Raw genomic sequence first — 19598 nt, forward strand, 5'->3', positions numbered from 1 at the left:
ACAGAACTGGCAAGTTGGCTTGTATTGAGGACATGATGCATTATCAGAGATTCCTTCATGTCAGTCACAGGTTTGTGAAGTTTCTTCAGGTCAGCCTTATATTTAACCTATGTGTTAAGGGAGAAAAAAGGGAAATGACATAAATAGAAAACAGAAAGCAGCACTAATGAAACTCGAAGATACTTCATCATGAAACAAATGCTAGATATAGTTATAAAAAATCATACCTTGTGCACAGCAGCCAAAGATGAAAAAAACCCAACTGTCCATTAATAGATGAATGGACAAAACAAAATAATGAAGTTTTGATACATGTTACAGTATGGATGAACCTTGAAAATATTACACTAAGTAAAATAAGGTAAACACAAAAAGAACAATATCATATGATTCCACTTATATAAAATCTGTAAAAAAGATAAATATATAGAAGCAGAAAGAAGAGTAGAGTCTATCAGGAGCTAAGAGGAGGAAAGGACAGAGTTATAAGATTTTGTGTGGGATGATGAAATGTTTTAGAGATAGCTCATGGTGATAGTTGAACAACATTGTGAATGTAATTAATGCTATTGAGTTATACACTTAAACATGGGTAAAATGGCAAATATGTTACATTATTTAATCAGTTTCAGAAAAACATACCTCACTTGCAAGATTATTAGCATCTTTCATGGTTTTATAGAGCTGGCTGTCTTTTGGATTATATTTTGGTGTCTTGCCCTTCTCTTTGTCAAAATTTTCTCGGTATTTAACCTAATAGAAAATTCAAACATCCAAATTATTCCTGAAAACCAATCAATCCGGGAACTATGGACTAGTAAACATAAATGCTAAAGAATATGCATATGTTATCCATAAAGGGATTAGGTAATTTATTATCCAAACTAGGACATTTTTAAGAGTAAAAGGGGCATTATTAATGACTAATAGTTATGTGGGGGCCTAGGGAATCAAGTATAATATCAAGTGATATAATATTGACCTTGCTTATTTTTATATTATCCAGAAGTGTGAAAATTACCTCTTTATAATGCAAAATAAAAATAAGAGGAAAAGGTATCAGGCTAAACTCTGAGAAGCAATCTAATGCACTTGATTTGGAGCATTTTGCATTTCCTAACAAAACCAAAAATACCATAGGTATACTATGGGGAATTGGAAAAAGAGTTGTAAATGATCAAGAGGGTTGAGAAATAAGAAACCTATTATATTCGGGGAATTTATTATTTTTTAGAATAGTACTTTGACTATAAACTCAATTTTAAAAATAAGCATAGTGCTTGGAACTAAGAGTTCTCAAAATACATGATTTGGTTGAATGAAAGGAAAAGACAGTTGTTATGCCTAAGTAAAACACCTAAAGAAAATGTCTTCTAAGAGAAATAAACTGCATAACTGAGAGACAGAAACTTTTCCTTAAAGAAAAACAGACTGATGCCTTTGTCAATAATATTGGAAGATTAAGTCCAGAAGTAGAATTCCACTTGTTATTCACTCTAGGAAGAATGAACATGAGCCACTTCTATAGGTTAGCTGACTAACAGGCAATATTTAACTCTCAGGGGAGCCTCAAGTTTCTATTACTGGTAAGATGAAAGTTTCACTTGTTTAAAGTCAGCATACCAGCCCTGAGTAACTGGTATATTTCACTCTGTGGGCATCTAAAGGTAGTATCCTCACGCTTCAGCATGTGCTTCCCTCCCCCACCTTTGACATATGTAGTGAAAGAGACTCAAAGAGAGACCACTGAACCACCCAAAACAGTGAAATCTGCTATGCGGAATAAAACATATTTGCAGTGCTGAGACTCATTTACTTTGAATCCCTCCAGAGTGAGAACGCAGAGAGAAGACAAGCACACAGTATGGTGCAGGGGAAGGCAGCACACTAAGACACAGAAAGGCTGAGTTGCTGGAAGACAAAATGAAAACAATGTTACAACAGTTCTTCCTTGGAAGACATTTGCTCTCAAGATAAAGAAATGGAGAGCGGGAGGAGGAGAGTTAGAAGTGGGGAGCTGGCATCTGGACCAAAAGACAACTTCTCCTTAGGGATACAGAAACCCAGAAAATGGGATGTTCCCTTAAAGTAGGCAGCACCAATGAGAAAGTAGCCCAAATGCGCAGTTAGGTACGGGGAGAAAAGAAGCCAGAGGCCGACTTCGCGTGTGAGTGAGATCTGGTTCTAAGTCTGCTGAAAATCCTCTTTCTATCTTCATGGAAACTAACTCCTTTGTGAGGGTATATTTATTCTGAGGAGCAGCAATTCCACTGGTTTCACTTTAGTTTCTTTAATTTCAAGTTAAATTTCCAGCTTTGAAGAAAGTTCATGTCTCCACAAGAAGGCCATCATGCAAAGGCAGCTGCACACCACTGCTAACAGAAGTCTGAGTCGGCACTTGGGGCCTTCCTTCTGGGCTGGGTCTCTTTAAGAACTATTCTATCTTGAAGGGTCCAGGACTTCAGGAAGCCGTAGAATGGTGTTGGATCAAGTGGTAAGGGTGGTAACACTGTATACACGTGGCATTATGGAGTGGGTCCAAAGCCTTCTTTTCCTTGTAAACCATAGAAGCCTGTGAAGTAACTGCAATGCCATGTACCAGCAAGGGCAAGATCAAAATTCTGTCATCCTATCAGGCTCAGATATTGGGCCTATTATGGATATATTGTAGGGAAGTGTTTATGAATTCAATATTTTTCCAAAGCTTTTGGAAACAGTCTAGCATTTAATTGCTCAGATTTTTTTTTTGGAGAATAGAATTATATATTGGTACTTATAAAGATTAAGTGTCAGTTCTTGGTATGAAGACTGTAAAATAAAGAGCATAAAAGCTGGGTCAAAACAATGTGGGTTTTTTTCTGTTGATTCATAGTATGTCTAAACCAAGAGACTATATCAACTAACAGTCTTAAATGTTTGAAATACCAAAGATGGTAAATAACTTTAGAAGAAACAAACGTTTTCTCTGTATGGTTGGAGATGATTTGTATGGATTCTGTTTGTTTTCATTTCATCATTTAATTTGATCAAGTGTCAGCAGCCTAAAGTACACAGTCTAGCTTTCCACATTTCATCTATCTTCTTATTCCAAGTACATACCTGAAGGAAAATTTCATGCAGCAAAGAGGGGTGTGTGTACAAAAATTTATCCTTCTACAAATTTCCACAGCATTCTACACATTCCAATACAAAATCCATAGAAAAGAAGTGCAACTTTGTCAATCAAAGGCAAGAAAGTAGATGTGAGAAAGAGAAAGACAGGTATGGGCTTGCTGGTGTCAGTCTTACATCACTGATGAGTACATTACTTTTCGTAAGATGCCTCACCACAGGGGTGTCATAAGATGTGGTGCCTTGCCCTTGCCCTCTCCTTTGATGTGTGAAGTATTTTGCCTAGAGTATGTAGCAAGACGGCAAAATCAGAATGGGGAGAGCCCACATATAGTTGAGGTCCCCTTGGGCCAGAGGCCACACTATTAAGCTGTCAAACCTGAGGCAAGCCTTTCACAGGAAGATGAACTCATAAAAGGATCTTTTTGGGTTCCATTCTTCATAACATAGAATTCACTTGGGATTAGAAGTATGAACCTCTTGATTTTTAAAATCAGTGACGTTTTCAAAATTTCAACATCAAAATCATTTTTTTTGTTTTTAACTTGATAAAGTATGACTTTGGTAATTAAAAAATTTCTAAAAAAATTTTAAATAAGTTCTTGGAACATTTCATTCTCTTAGAGATTTTACTCTAAGAGAATGTTTTCTGTTAGTGATTTTGTTTCTTGGTCTCAAATGGTTATATGATTCTATTAACTTACAATAAAAATACTGCATAGAAATTTTAAATACAAAAACTGTAAAACAAATTATACTTGCTTGTCACCAATCACCTGAACCTTTTTTTTTTCATAATTCCAGCTTGCTTTATCACTTGACATTAATACTTTATACAGTATCTTCCTCGAGATTGAGATCTCATGTCTGATATTGCTGCAAGTCAGTACATACAACAACTAAAAGTATGTATTCCAAACCTATTATTTAAATACTTGAAGAGAATGGATAATGAAGAAGATGAAGGGAAGATTTCTAAATTGGAGGAGAAATATGATATTCTTGAGCTCAAGTCCTATGGGACCAAAATTTGCTGTCTGCAAGATTTGGTGGTAGGGATCTCTCAGTAAAGTCTGAAAACCTGTCATAACTTAAGAACGTTGTAGATAATTGATTGAAAGAAGCAACTTAGGCAATGTGACAATCAGCTTTGGACAACACATTTCTATGTCCATCTTCTCCTTGATAGTATGAAATCTGCTAGAAGGAAACATTCTCTGAGCACTCTTGGTCAAACACTCATCACACCAGATTGTAATTATTTATCCAGAAACATGTAGTCTGAAGACATTTGCTCATCCTCAGTTGCTAGTCTAGGCATTCAATACATGAATGTTGCATGAAAGAATACAGGTTCTGGCCAGGCATAGTGCTGCATGCCTGTAACCCTAGCTACTCAAGAGGCTGAGGCAAGAGGTTTGCAAGTTTGAGGTCAGTATGGGCAACATAGTGAGACCATGTCTCAAAGTAAACTAAAAAGGGGTGGGGGTGTAGTTCAGTGGTAGAGCACCCACAAAGGCCCTAGCACCCACAAAGCCCTGGGTCACTCAGCACTATCATATCTACCCACCCACAAAAAAGAAAAAAAATTATATCATCTGGTTGCATTTGAGAAGTTAGAATTGCATGACCTTTGCATGTTAACAGGTCTCCTGTAGTGACTCAAGTATGAATCAGACCCTGGAGATGTAAATTTTACTTTCTAGAGTAAGGTCCCCTTTGTCACATGATGATAGTTAAGCACACAGACACTCAGATGCATACGCATAAATGGCAAAGTAGAGAATAAGAAAGGCCTAGAATGGTTAGAGGGAAGAAAGACAAAGTAAGTGCTCAGCACTTTTCAAAGCTTTGTACTCCGATTAAAGACCAATAATATCTCTTTGGTTGTTAATAATCCACTTTCATTCTGGGAATTCCTTTTTTCATAAGGTTTTCAAAATCTTTTCACACTAGAGTTGCCACTTGCCCAGCTGCATTACCTGGCTGCTCAACTTGGCTGCCTTCTTGGCCATCTCAATGTCTGGTCGACTAAGCATGCTTAAACCATGGCTAGCTTCCTTGCGGTGCTTGGCTCTGTACTCCACCTGGATCAAAGAAAACCAAAACGGGCAATGGATTCTTGGTAATAAGCACCTTCTACTATTGGTGGCAGAGACCACTGGGGACTGGAGACATTTTAACTATAACCCTTACCTCACTGGCCTGTTTGGCTGCCTGCGTGGCCTTCTTGATGTCTGGCCGATCAGCCACTGTGGTATAATGTAGATTCTCTTTGGCATCTTTTTTGTAAGCAACCTTTATGTGGGGAAGAAAATGTTTACTCACTTGAGATATGCTGTCTTTCCAAAAGTCATTAAGCACAAACAACCTTTTTACTCAAAATGAAACAAATCCCCACCACCACCGCCATATTTTTTAAACTACCAGATCATAGAATTGAGGGTGAGCACACTTTGGAACAGGAGCATGTGCCTGTTTGGAATGCGCTACAAGTGGGCTCAGGGATGTTATGAGGGGAAACGTACGTCACTCTGCTTCTTGGCCACTTCCATGGCATGTTTCACCTCTGGAGGCTCCTGCATGATGGAGTAGTTGGACTTTCCTTTCTCCTTGACAAATTTCTTTTTGTAATTTGTCTAAAGAGAGTCAGAATTACTTATGAGACAAGAGGAAGCTGGGAGGAAAAGTGATTTATTTGAAGAACTCTGAGCAGGCCTCCAGGAAAACCCATGGCTCTCCCACTTGGCCTCACTTTGCTGCTGAGCTCTCTGGCCCACATTCCAATTCTTCCTTGTTGGTTCTGTCCTGAAGCACAATGCCCCAACTATCCAGCAATCTTTGGAGAACTGAATACAAGCAAACTAAACTCTTTTATTCACCATTTCTACCTTTTAAGAATATATGAACTCATATAAATACATAAAATATAATACTAGGATTACTACAATACTATTAAGGGAGTGGGAAAAGATTACTGAAGCACAAAAAGGTGACTTTATCTGTCTAAAATTGTGTTGCTGTTCCCTGAAATCATAATGGTAAGTGAAATAAATCAAACACACAAGCTTAACTATAGCATGGTTTCTCTTATATGAGAAGCCCAAAGTATAGATGAAGAGCAAAATAAAAGATACTAGGTGTGGAGGCAGATCTTTCTTAAAGGGGAAGGGGATCAAGAGATGGAAAGGAGAGGGAAGGGAGGGAAAAGGGATGAAAAAGAATCGTGGCATGTTATGCATGTGTACCAACTCCACACAAGCAGTGTAAACATTATGTACTACAAATACATACTAAAAGAATGAAAAATTTAAAAATAAAATTGTATAGCAACAATTTTAACAGCAGGAGAGGATACCCTTAATCTGCATTATTAGCATTATTAATGACAGCTTATATTTTTAGATATGTCCTCATCTGTCATAATTACCCTAACTAGAAAGCCAATACACACAGAATCTTTTTAAATTAGAGTTTAGGGTTCCCATGTAAATACTGATGGTAAGAGTGAAGCTATGTAAAGAAAAGCATCTGTAAGCAAAAAGGCAGTCACTAAGGGAAAGTGCTGTTGCTGCTGCAAGAATCCCATGGCTGGTCACTTACATCACTGACGTGCTTGGTAACTTTCTTCACGTGAACAGTATCCGGGGTCTCTGGCAGTGTTGTGTATGAGCCCTGGGCCAGGTGCTTCTTGACATGGCGCTTGTACTTGTTCTGAGGGAATCCACAGGAAGATTATTAAAGCATCTGCCTGGGGCTGAGTCCAAGACAGGAGCAGAGCATATGGGTTACAGGAGGGTTACCTCAGACACCAGATTGCTGACAGTCTTTGCCAGGAGGATCTGAGGAGTGTCAGGCACAGCACGGCAGGTTCCTCTTTCCTTGACATGTTTCTCCTTGTATTTCAGCTGGGGAGAAAGGGAGCATTTCTTTAGCTCCTGTAGGGTTCCTGCACGTTTTTATTAAGCCCCCAAATCACTAGAGTATAGCCAGCAGAATAGCATTATTGACAAACTAAGATCACAAAATTCATTTAAAGATTCTGATGCTTGGAAATCCTGAGAAATACCTGAAAGAAGTTTTTCCTTATTACTTGCAAGTTGAAGTTGTAGTAACAATCAAAATGTATCACATGACGGATCGCCATATAGATAGATATTAATTCAAAACATGTTCAAATACGTCAGTTGGCCTTCCTGTCAGCCCTGGGAGGCATTATTTCTTTACAGATGAGAAAACTACAGTATAGGAAGAATATGATGCCACAGAAGAGAAATGATTATGTTCTCATACAGAATGCAGCCAGGCCTTCCAGTTCCTAGTTTGTGCTGTTCGAAATGCCAGGTGATACAGAGTAGACGGAAAGCTGTAACCTGGGTTTCTCAGCCTCGGCACAGCTGCTGCCTGGCTCAGTCACATCACTGGTGTCCATCAGGGCACAGCTATGTTTCAGGACCACACCTGAACTCCTACAGACCTGCCCTTCTCTGTCCTTTCCTGGGTGGCCCTGGGGACTGTGCCACAGAGGAGGTGCCTGAGGAAGTTAGGTACAGTGGAAGAGACTGGATACTTACATCACTTTCTATTAAGGAATTCCTGAGGGCCAGCACCATGTCTTTGTCATCAGTGACAGAAAGCTTGCAGCCCTTGAGGAACTCTCGGTCCAACTTGTATTCAAACTGTGATGGAAGAAAAAGCGGAGGAAGAATGGTTCACAAGCACAAGAGGAAGCTGGGCATTTGAGCAAACTCAAAGAGAGTCCTCTTAAGGGGATGATAAGGCCACGTTCCCTGAATGAAGGACAGCTTCCTGGCCACTCACAGCATGCTGAGCTCTTTTTTTTCCATCCTGGGAACCAAGACCAAGTTTTGCCATTCCAGCCTTCCCCCAGGGTCTCCCCAGTCCCAGTCAGGACTGAGCCCTCAGTGTCTGGGTACAGCAGTAGGAAAATGGGCTCAGTGGCCAGGTTTGCATCATTGAGCGTGCCTTTCGCTCCCCTCAACCCTCCTCTTCCTATTGGATCCCAAATTAGGGTTAACACCCACAGCAGTATTATGAATAACCGCTATGTCTATCTATCTTACATCACTTTGCTGCAGGGACGCCTTGGCAGCCTGCATAAAGTCTGGTCGGTCAGGGGTCCACTTCCAGTAGGCTTTGTTGGCTTCATATTGTTTCTTGTAGTCCAGCTGTTTTTAACATGATAGGAATCAATCAGGAAGAATTCATAAACACACTAGGCACAGAGGGACTTGGATTTTTAATACACCACACATTATAGCTTTTGATATGAAATCCCTAATTAAAATCTGTACAATTTATGCAGAAAATTGGCCACTCTGAGGTCATCCAATGACAGAGAATACCCACGCAACCACCACCTTCATTCCATATTGTACGTTTTGCTGCACCTGTTTTCTCCCACACCTCCACCTCTACCTATCCATCAGCCCACTCTCAGGACATCTGCAAGCTATCTGCCAACTCTTCCAGGTGCCTTGGTTTGCTGGCCATAATAAATGTTTTCTCTCTGGAAAGCATAAGCATTAGTTGCATTGTAATGGTTTCATTACGCTAACCATTTATTTATTTATTTAGGTACTGGGGATCAAACTTGGGACCTTGTGCTTGTGAGGCAGGTGGTGAAACCACTGAGCTAAATCCCTGGCCCCTCATTTATATTTTTAAAAAGTCAGTGCTATCTAAATGATGGCATTGTTTCTGTGGTAGAGGCTTTAAGATGCTCCACCCAAAGAGAGCTGAGAGAGCAGTCAGTCCAGGGAGTAGCTGAGCAGGGGGAAGGTCCAGGCCAACCCCTGAGGAGACCAGATGGCTCAGAAATTTTCTGCTTCAGAAGAAGGAAGCAGACTCTAGAGTTTGAGCCAGGAAGGAAGCCCGGGGAGGAGAATGAGATGCTGAGGCACTTTCTAAAGTGCAGCCTTTAGAATTAGAGGCCCTACTTCACAGCCACCCACTACAAAGGCCAGCTGGGTGTCATACCCATGGCACGAGGTGAGGCCACCCTTGCTACTCAGCATCACCTTTGTGGGGACCAAAGGCATCATTTTGTTTTCGGCTCCTGGGCCTAACTCCTGATCTGGATGCACTAGAGCTCAACCACCTGAACAAATTTGAAAAGAGGCCACACGTCCTGCAGAAGCTGACAAAGCCCCATCAGGCTTTGTTAGGGTTCAGACAACTCCTCCAAAACTTATGTTGGAATTTAACTGCCATTTTGACATTAACAGGTGGGAGCCTTAAGAGTGCAGAGAAACTCCTAGAACTTACATTGGTGTTAACTTTGTAGGCATCCTTGGCTGCTTTGATATGAACAGCATCTGGTTTAATGGTGCAGTTAGATTTATTTCTTTGGTAAACTTCTTTATATTTCAGCTGTGGGAGGAAACAGAATGACAATGATAATTTTCTGTAGCAGCCTACTGAGCATTTTAAAAACTAAGAAATTAAAACTGACTTTACTACACAATGCTCCCTATAATAGGATATTTTTGTAAATTCTGCAGTGAAGAATCTATGCAGGATGCACTTTCCTGTCTCCGACCTGAACACCAGCTCCTAGGGCACTTTGAATGTGGTCACCAGTGTTGCTGCAGGATTTTACCTCCACAAGCTCATGTGAAAGAACCAACTGAACAGCTATCCATGCATGCTTTCCCTTTTCCAAGTCAGAAAGCCCGGAGTCCAGAACATTTTGAAAACTGCTTTCACAAGAGAAGCCATAAGCTGCCAGCTCATCAGGATGAAATTTGAGTCATATTCTTCTCTGCTGTCACATTTCTTGGTACTAACATGTCACACAGTAATTGTTCATCTGCTTAGTCTCTTACACAGAACTCTTTCAGAGCAAAGGGTTTGTCTCATTCATCATCACATTCCTGGTGTCTGCACACAGAAACTAATACTAGATGAATGAATGGATGGGTATGTTCCTCACCACTGCTAGTGCTAGCATGGTGTATAGCAGGTTTAGGGTTTGGAGGTTAGATGGGAGGGAAGGGCCCAGGGAAGGAAGTTGCCCCATCTTCCCAGGACTTTCTAGATTACTCCACTTTTATTTCTCTTAAATTTTATGGTGCTGACTTCCAGTTTGGGTTTTTTCATTAATTTGGGGGTAAGGATGTTAGATTTTTATTGTGATGTTGTTGTTTTGTTTTGTTTTTTCCGGTACTGGGGATCGAACTCAGGACCCTGTGCTTGTGAGGCAGGCACCGTGCCACTGAGCTAAATCCTCGGCCAGGATGCTAGGTTTTAATGTGATTAAAACTAAAAGAAACTGTTCTAAGGGGGCCAAAGTAGGGTGTACTAAATTGATCATAAGAATCTAATTTTCTGGACTTCACCATAGGCCTAGATTATTCATCAATATCTTAAGAGGAAAGACCTGGAAATTCATATTTTTTTAATCAGCACACCTAGCTATTTTTACAAAAGCTTGGGGAAATGGATGCAGAAATGCTTTTCTCTGCAGTGTTAGAAAATGGACTGTTCCACATAAGGGACCTATGTGATAGATGCTTATAACATTTGATATTCTTGTTTATAGCACCAAAATTTATTTTAACATATTTCATATTCCTGAGATGCTTTATGTATGTATGTATGTATATATATATATGTAAGTGCACTGAATGTGTTGGTTTGTTTTTCAGATGACTCCAGGCCAACACACATTTCTTTATTCATCTATGAAAGACTCTCTCTGAGCACCAGCTGTAGCCAAGGCTCTGGGGTAGGAATGAGCTATTCCGCAGTTGCCTTTGATATTCTTCCTGGTGCCCAAAAGGTCATGTCACCATGGAGTTCTTTGAAACACTGATTTTTTTTTTTTTTGGTACCGGGGATTGAACTCGGGTCCTTGCGCTTGGGCAGCAGGCAGCAAAACCACTGAGCTAAATCCCCAGCTCCATCACTGATATTTTTTTAATCAACCAAAAGGATGATAGTTTTCAACCACAGAACCAAGCCAAATATCTGAAAATTTATGAGTACAATTTTTCCTCAAATCCAGAGTATTAGAATACAACAGCTAGTTTGTCTCTTGTAATAAATCTTATAGACTTTTTTTTTTCTGGTACTAGGGATCAAACTCAGGACCTTGTGTTTGTGAGGCTGGCACAGTGCCACTGTGCTAAATCTCCAGCTGATTTCCTACAGATTATTAATAGCATCTATGGTACACTTCATTTTGTTGAATGGGCTAACATTCTCTCCCACCCCTCATACTGCTCTGCATTGTCACTTTGTTATCTATTCATCCAGAGGAGATGTGGGTCACTTTACTTCTTGCATAATTCAGAGCTGGTATGTTCCCCAGAGCACAGGTGTAAAAGGCTTGGTCCCCAGGCCACAGTGCTATTGGGAAGTGGGGGACCTTTAAGAGGTGGGGTCTAGTGAGCGGTCTTTCAGTCACTAGGGGTGGGACCTTGAAGAGGATGATGGGATCCCAGCCCCTTCCTCCTCCTCTCTTTTGTGTTCTGGCCACAAGGTGAGCAGTTTTGTTCCATCATGTGTTTAACTATGGTGTGATACGTCACCACAAGACCAATGCAACAGGACCCCAACTGCCCATGGACTAAAACCTCTGAAACTCTGAACCAAAACAGACATTTTCTTTACATAAGTTAACCGATCTCAGTATTTGTTATAGTGACAAAAAGGTAATATACTTCTTGAATCTGAGTGCATAAAAGTTGGAAAAAATAATGCTATACCAATTCTAGCAGCGGCCCTATGCTGACATGGAAGCCTCTACTTTCTACCTCTTGGAACCCAGCTCTATCCTGTGAGATGTTCAAGCTATGTAGTGAGGTCACACAGAAGGGTTTCCATCTATACAAGAGCCAAGCTTTCAGCCCACAGCTCTCATCAACTGCCAGCCACGTGAGTGACCCACTGTATAGATTCAGCTTGATATGACTGCAGCCATCTTGAGCCATAACCATGATTGTCCCCAAACCCTCCCTGTGTCGGTTTTTCCTGCAGAGTTTCTAGTACATAAATAGACAAAACAATTAGAGTGCTACGTGTAGCTTCACAATCAGACCCTGGTGCCACAAATATGCCTGACACTTTGATATTAGCTTAAGAGAAATTAGGTACATTCCAGCTTGGGTGAAGTCCCTTTCATTCTGACCAATATGTGTGTCCTTCCTTCTGGCCCAGATTGCAGGGACCCACTTGGTATTGTTGCTTCCTAGAACCATGCTTCTGTCAGTAATAAATTGCACTCTGTGAAGCACTAGATCTTTCAGCTTTTTTCTTCAGTTTAATGGCACCTTGTAAGCAGTTTTGTGCACTGGGGCTGGTTGTTTCGGAGTCGCCATCTTGGATGTCCTGGCCCAGCCGAACCTCAGATGTCTGCCAACAGCATGTGCAATAGGACTACTTGGCTGTGCCCAGTCAACTTGCAGAATCACAAGCCAAACAGATGATTGTTATTTTAAGCCACTAGGCTTTTGGGTGGTTGTAACTCAGGGATAGGTAACTGAGCTAGACTTTGTTACATTGTATTAGATAGTGACACAAAAAGAGAAACTGATAGGCCGCTCCAGAACTTACATCACTGACTTCATCTTTGACCTTGCGGACATGCAGCAACATGGGCGTGTCATGGATTGTGGTGTAGCCTCTGGGTTTGGCCTTGTTGTATTCCAGTTTATAAAGTATCTGAAGGAGATTAAAAAGCACAATGTTATACTTCCCATGTTTCAGTGTAAAAATATAAATGCAAAGCTTTTTTGGAGAAGGTGAACGTAAAGAAAAGAGAATTCCATAAATTCATATTTTCAGGCTCTCTGCTAAGACCTCAGTGTTTCTCAACTGGAATGGCTACCAATTTGGTCGGAAGAGTTCTGTGCAGAGCAGACATGCATCACCCTTGCCTCCCTCCCACTAAATGGCTATTATCTCTCAGATGTGACAATCTCAAATGGCCCTTCACATTCACAAATGCCCCAAGTCTGAGCATCTACTCGGTGTTTCTTGTACTTACATCACTGATTTGTTTGTTGACTTTTGTAGTACGCAGGTGTTCTGGAGTGTCCACAACAGAAGTGAATTTGTCTTTTGATTTTTCATAATTTTTTCTGTACTTGATCTAGATTGTAGAAGAGAAGAACGAGTTAACTCTGAGAAATCAAATGAAACACCAGAATTGGAGATGGTGTCAGGGTAGCTTTCACTTTAAATCCTAACTGGATATGTTTGATATAAACTTGTATTTGATAGGAATAGTGCAGTAGAGTGAACAGAGAATAATATTTTCCAATATATTTTATACACATGGAAATAAACTGAGGCCTGAGAGGTTAGGAGATTGAGCCATGGGCACATGTAAGGGAATCTCACAGCAGGACTAAAACCTCATCCTCTGTACTCTGTTAAGTACGGTTTCACTTGTAACATATGAGTGGTCTCAAAATATTTTTCCATATCAAAGATGGAAAACAGATACAAAATAAAACCTAAGTATGGTATATATAGTTTGAGAAGTATTGATCATTTAAAAATACATTTGTTTTTGTAATTTGTAAGTCATCATTTTTACATGCACATAAGCTGTTTGAAGCAGGACAGATACAGACATCACAACAAAATTTCATGCACAAGTGTTTAACGATCATACAAAGGCCTAGGAAAAAGTTCAGGCAAACAGGATGTTTATGGAAGAGCTCACTCTCATTTTTGCATCAGTCTGATGGAAAACCAAAATGGTAAAACAAGTTCCTAATACAAAAGACTGATTAAAACCTTTTTCAGGAGTGGAGTATGGTAGTGCACATCTGTAATTCCAGCACTCAGGAGGCTGAGGCAAGAGGATTCCCCCAAGTTCAAAGCCAGCCTAGGCTACGTAGTGAGGTTAACACCAGCCTGAACTACAAGGCAAGATCCTGTCTCCACAACAAAAAACCCCCACTTTTTCTTGTTTGGAAAAATGGCATTTTATTAATATTGTGCCTGATAATTAACAATTAGTACCATTTATTGCTGTTCTCTATTTGCTTTCCAGCCACTGATGGAAATATAATAGTATGTGCTTCAGTTGACCTTGTGGGAATCAGCTTTATCGGTGGCATGGTTAACACCGTGTGGGAAAACAGGCTGGAAGTAATCTAGCAATTCAATACCAACCTCAAAAGCACCATGAATATGTGCAATATTTAAAAAGCTGTAGGGTGACCCTTATTTCTCCCAAATGATACAGTTGCAGTGGTAATTGAACAATGGGAAAATTAGATGAAAACATTCAGACCTTTAAATGCTATTGAATCTGCTAAATAGCCTCAATTGCTAAGGAATCTATTTATTTTATTTTATTTTATTTATTTATTTATTTTTTTTTTGTACTGTGGATCGAACTTGGGACCTTGCACTTCTGAGAAAGGTGTCAGAACCACTGAGCTAAATCCCCGGCAGGAATCTATTTCTTTGAGGCAAATACTGAAAAATATAAATTGGTGTTATACCAGTTTGGAAGTAATGTTTGAGAGAGTCTCAGCTAATCTTGCTTGGAACTCCCAAAGTAGCAGATACAAAAATGATAGCTGACCCCTCCTCATGCTTGGCCACACTAAGAGCTCAATAATAAGGAATGGATATTTATCCACCTTTACCATGTGAATCTCACGTGGGCAGGAGCAGGGAGAGAAGCCCAATGGAAGCATAAAAGGGAATGCACCTATGGTCTAAGCCTCCTTCTTCACAGCTCATCAGACATTACCTGGCTCCACATGTGTGTATTGTAGAGAGCAGTCAACATATCTGGACGCAGAATTTCATTACATCCTTGTTTCAGAAGCATCTTGGCAATAGATTTATATTTTCTCTGTTCATGCAAAGAGCAGTGAAGCACAAAAGAGACTTATGAAGACAGAAGGGAACACGGCTCTATATCCCAATCACCTCTGAGTGAAGAGATGTAGGCACACACACTTTGTGTACTCACATAGCTATGTGGATGAAGACACCAAATGTATGAAATGCCAGGTACGGTGACTGCAATATTTGCAGTTGCCTGTCAGTAGTTCTTGTGAATGGGGGAAGATACAGCTAGTCTCGCTTAAGTAACAACCCAAATTGCTATATAGAGAAGAAGCCATCATCAGAATAGAAAAATATAGTAGGAAGTTCCATTTTTTTTCCTTCCATAGTTTTGTTTTAAACTCAAGGCAATTTGTAGTTGCTGTTTACAAACAAGTTCTACAGAATAAAGTTCTGGAAGACCCGGCTTTCATCTTCACCACAGCACAAGTGAGGACACAGTGTGGACCGGCTCACTCAAACAGCTCACGGGCTCTTTGGGTGGCTAGACAGATATTCTGAGACAGTACAGCCCAATATCATAGGCAGAACCTATGACATCCTTGCAGCGGACGGGACGACACCTCATGAGAAACCGGAGCACAGTCCTGCCTGGGCCATCTGGCCAGACCCATCACAGTACCTGACTGATCTGGTCGCCTGCCGTCTTAGCCAGCAGATGTCTAGGCTCATCCACTACCAGGTGGTATTTATCTTTCCGTTGCTCATAATCAGCTCTGTATTTTTTCTGCTCAAACATCATATCAAATTATAGCAAGAGTACAAAATCAAGACTACACAGAAATGTCCCAGGTTAAATATTCCTGAGAGCCAAAAATCATGTCATTTCTAGGAGCAGGTTCCCTAAACAGACAGAACAATAAAATCAAGGAGGCAAAGATAGTCTAGTGAAGGAAGATCACTTGGAGAAGGCTGGAGCCTGGGAGAGATCAGATTTACGAAGCTGAAACTGGAATAACTTGTGCCTATTCATTTTCTATCTTTTCATGTGATGCCATTAGCAATGTTAGGTTTCATGGCATCTTATATTGTATTTAAAATAAAGTACTGATAAACTACAGGCTTACCATCTAAGGATGTGAGAATCCAAATGCCATAACTTATGCTAAAACACTCATGGAAAAATTGGTACAGTCTTTAACATATCTGGACACTAGTTAAATTATTTAATTTTTAAAAAGACCTGCAAATCCTTTGCTTAAATAGAAAAACAGAAACAAAATATATCAAGACTGTCCTCCCAGAAGGCTACCATCAGCACTTCTTCTGTAGTGTCCAGCTTGGAAATCTACTGAAAATGAACTAAATCAAATTTTAAAATAAAATAGAAAGAAACAATAAAATGTCATACATTTAAATACATATATCATTGAGTACATTTTCACTGTTAGATATATTTTAGTAATTTTTTAAATTTTTAGTAATTTTTTTTTTGTACCGGGGATTGAACTCAGGTCCTTGCGCTTGCGCAAGTAATTTTTTAATATTTTTGAATTCATATAATTCCATGTGAATCTGAAAATAGGAAGTTAAAAATAATTTTAATTATAAAAGCATCCAAACATTGGGAAACCATAAGTAAATTCTTATCTTGCTTATTTCAGCTATCTTGAATTAAATTTAACTTAAATTTTTGCAAGGATGGTTACAGGAAAAACTGGGCAGAATATAAAGGAAAAACATGGTGTAGATGGATATTTCTATACACTAACACATGGGGAGTTACAACGGCAACATATTTGAATGCATGAGTCACAACTCTGCCCTTGGGGTAGCTCTTTGAACCACTGTCATATGGTGACTTCATAAAGGATATTAGCTTAACCTTGAGTTTTTGGGTCTTCACTTCTTCTTATTCATGATTTTGACAGACACTATCAATGGTGACATTATACAGTCTTTCCAAATATCTACTTTGAAGGAACACTGAGGATACCTTTGCTGACATGGCATATATTAGTTTTTAATCAAATAACTGTAAACTTCTAAAAGGAACTGAATAGGGCTAATTAAATTAGTTCATACATACCTCATTCATCAATTGAGTCGCATACTTGAAATGTCTATTGATTGGACAGTCAGCAACATACTTGAAATTTGACTTGGTCCTTTCAAATACCTCTTTATATTTATACTAGAGAAAAAGAACAGGATTACTTAATAGCATGTCATATTTTAAGAACGAGACATGCTACTTATATGAACCTGATAATTTATTCATAGAAATTCATTCACTTACTACCAAGTACAGGTATCTACTAAACTTCTACTCCATCTCCCAAAACAGTGAAAGGTAGACCTTGCTAGATGTCTTGAAAATGAGCCCAAAAATACACTGTAGAGAACTTTCATTGAATGGATATCAAATAAATATGTTTTCCATGTGGAGCTAAAATCTAAATCAAATTCTTTTTTACTTTCTATATGTTATTATTTTACTTTAAAAACATTTTCATGTTTTTAGTTTATTAATTTAAATATAGTTTTCTAACAATTAATTAGATTGTTATACTCTTATAGAGTAGGGGTACATTATGACCTATCCAGCTGCCATCTATTTTGAAAAGACCCCATGAGTTAACAATGGTTTTTACAACTTTAAATGGTTGCAAAGAAAAAAAAAAGAAGAAGAATATATACTAGAATGAATGTGACCCAGAAAAATCTAAAATGTCCAGTATTTGGCACTCATCAGAAACAGTTGGTGACTCCTATTTCAGAATTCAGCGGAAGGAAATTCAACTGCTTTAATTTGCAAATGGGAAAATGTGGCCATAAAAACTTGATTTTTCTCAAGCTGTAAATTGTTTGTGGATTAAAGTAACCCTGCTTTATATTTGTTACCATAGATATCAGCTCTGTTGGGGTAAATCACCCAGAGATATATTAATATGGAGGGGATTCTGTAATAGCCATGAACAGTTGTACCAAGATGACTTTCCATCAAAATCAAATTCAAATAAACTGTAGTCAATGAGGTTAATACTAAAGAAATTCCTAGAGACAGTGAATAGTTCAGTATATATTCCAGTCATAGGGTGTAGAAGTGAAGGTAGGGATGGAAATATGAAAGGCTATGTTATGGCTTGTATCTAGATGTTCTCCCAAAGCCTCATGTGCTCATAGGTGGGGCTTTTTGGAGGTGGCTGGACATAGGGTGAGGATTAAGGATTAAATGAGGATTAAGTATGTATGAATATGGATTAAGGATGTGATAATTAACTCAGTCCACTGACTGGTTTAGCATAATTCTGGGTGTGGATAATGGGAAGGCCCACGATGGGGTGGGTGGTACAACCCAAAAGGCTTGTAGCCTGGATGGGATAACAGGGAAAGGGAGGCTTGTTGTTACCATGGACTGTGATGCCCCTGTGCCATGCCACCTTGTCTTGGAGTCAGCCAACTATGGACTGAAACCTCTACAAACTGAGCTAAAATAATCCTTTTCTCCTTTAACTTTTGGGTGTCAGGTGTCTTGTCTCAACAATGAGAGAAGTAACAAAGACGGGCTCTTTCCTCAGTGCTACCCTCTCTGTGAGTGCAAGTAGATGCTAAGTAGATGCTGAATAGATGTAGCTATTCTTGAGAAGATGTACCTTGCTGTAGAGAGTCTTGTTCTGTTCAGCCAGGGTGAAATCAGGGGTATCATAGGCATAACAACCAATGCCTTTAAGCCAGGTCAAATCTTCTTTATATTTTACCTGGAAGAACATCATCAAAGTATTTTAAGAACACCTCCAAATAGCTATAGGTTAGGATCTATAAAGGTGGAACAAACAGAAGCCATGATTCCTGAGATATAGGGAATAATGAAGTATTAAAACTATTTAACATGCTTCCAGTAATACTGATTTCTGCTTATTTTATGGTACATTGTTTATAGTATGTAGAAACTTTCATTTTTACTACTAGTTAAAGCAATGCAAATTTAACAGGCATATTCTTCCAGAGAGTGTATCATTAGCTTGGCTACTATATTTTCACAGAGAGAGGTGAAATTTCTCTCTAGATGAGCACTGTTATATGTCTTATTAGCTCTACAAAATTACCTCTCCAATGGATCAAAAATAGGCTCTTTGTTTTATAGACAGTACTGCATTTCTTCATGAATCATACACATTCTTCTGAACGTATGTAATATCATACGTTCAGAAGAAAAATTCAGTTTATAAACGTGAGCATATTTTTCCTTCTCTCAAATTGAAATTTACTTATTTAGCAATTGAATTATACAATTTAAACATCCATACACAAGATCTAGAATCTGAGCAAATGCTTCATCAGGTTTTATGGATGGTTTCATAATTTATATAAGAATATGAAATTCTATGTGAAAACAGAAGATGTGAACTCTCACATCACTGACTGCATCCGTGACTGCCCGGTGGTGGAAATGTTCTGGGCGATCAGGAATAGACATCCAGATTCCCAGCTGGCTCATGTATTTCTCCTTGTATTTCACCTGTGATAAAAAAAATAAAGATAGCCATAAAGTCTCACCAAAGTTAATGTAAAAACATCTACTTTCCTCTGGGGTTTTAGAGGAGGGAAATTGCTTTTTAATGTGGTGAGTTATTGCCAGGCATGATGGTGCATGTCTATAATCCCAGCACTCTGGAAGGCAGAGTGAGGCAGGAAGGTCTCAA

At 39.2% G+C, this 19598-nt stretch overlaps 1 protein-coding gene across 39 annotated transcripts in view; it reads right to left on the minus strand.

The window, feature by feature from the left end:
* The window catches only part of Neb (nebulin), a 227134-nt gene that overhangs the window by 37040 nt on the left and 170496 nt on the right, over positions 1-19598 (minus strand). For 30 of the 39 annotated variants that reach the window (XM_087209962.1, XM_021248435.2, XM_087209987.1 and 27 more), the window contains 16 exons: positions 19310-19414; positions 18549-18653; positions 16982-17086; positions 15575-15679; positions 13124-13228; positions 12691-12798; positions 9400-9504; positions 8196-8300; positions 7686-7790; positions 6915-7019; positions 6715-6825; positions 5640-5750; positions 5308-5409; positions 5094-5198; positions 643-753; positions 3-107 (listed from right to left, as the gene is read on the minus strand). In XM_087209962.1, coding sequence (XP_087066088.1) covers positions 3-107; positions 643-753; positions 5094-5198; positions 5308-5409; positions 5640-5750; positions 6715-6825; positions 6915-7019; positions 7686-7790; positions 8196-8300; positions 9400-9504; positions 12691-12798; positions 13124-13228; positions 15575-15679; positions 16982-17086; positions 18549-18653; positions 19310-19414 — 1698 coding nt within the window. Of the gene's footprint in view, positions 1-2; positions 108-642; positions 754-5093; positions 5199-5307; positions 5410-5639; positions 5751-6714; positions 6826-6914; positions 7020-7685; positions 7791-8195; positions 8301-9399; positions 9505-12690; positions 12799-13123; positions 13229-14851; positions 14957-15574; positions 15680-16981; positions 17087-18548; positions 18654-19309; positions 19415-19598 lie in introns of all 39 variants that reach the window. The other 9 variants (XM_087209985.1, XM_087209983.1, XM_087209984.1 and 6 more) reach the window with 2 other exon arrangements.

This window comes from Heterocephalus glaber, unplaced genomic scaffold (assembly GCF_053883595.1).
Source record: "Heterocephalus glaber isolate CG9 unplaced genomic scaffold, H.glaber_assembly_v1.0 deba00001097, whole genome shotgun sequence".
Classification (NCBI taxonomy): domain Eukaryota; kingdom Metazoa; phylum Chordata; class Mammalia; order Rodentia; family Bathyergidae; genus Heterocephalus; species Heterocephalus glaber.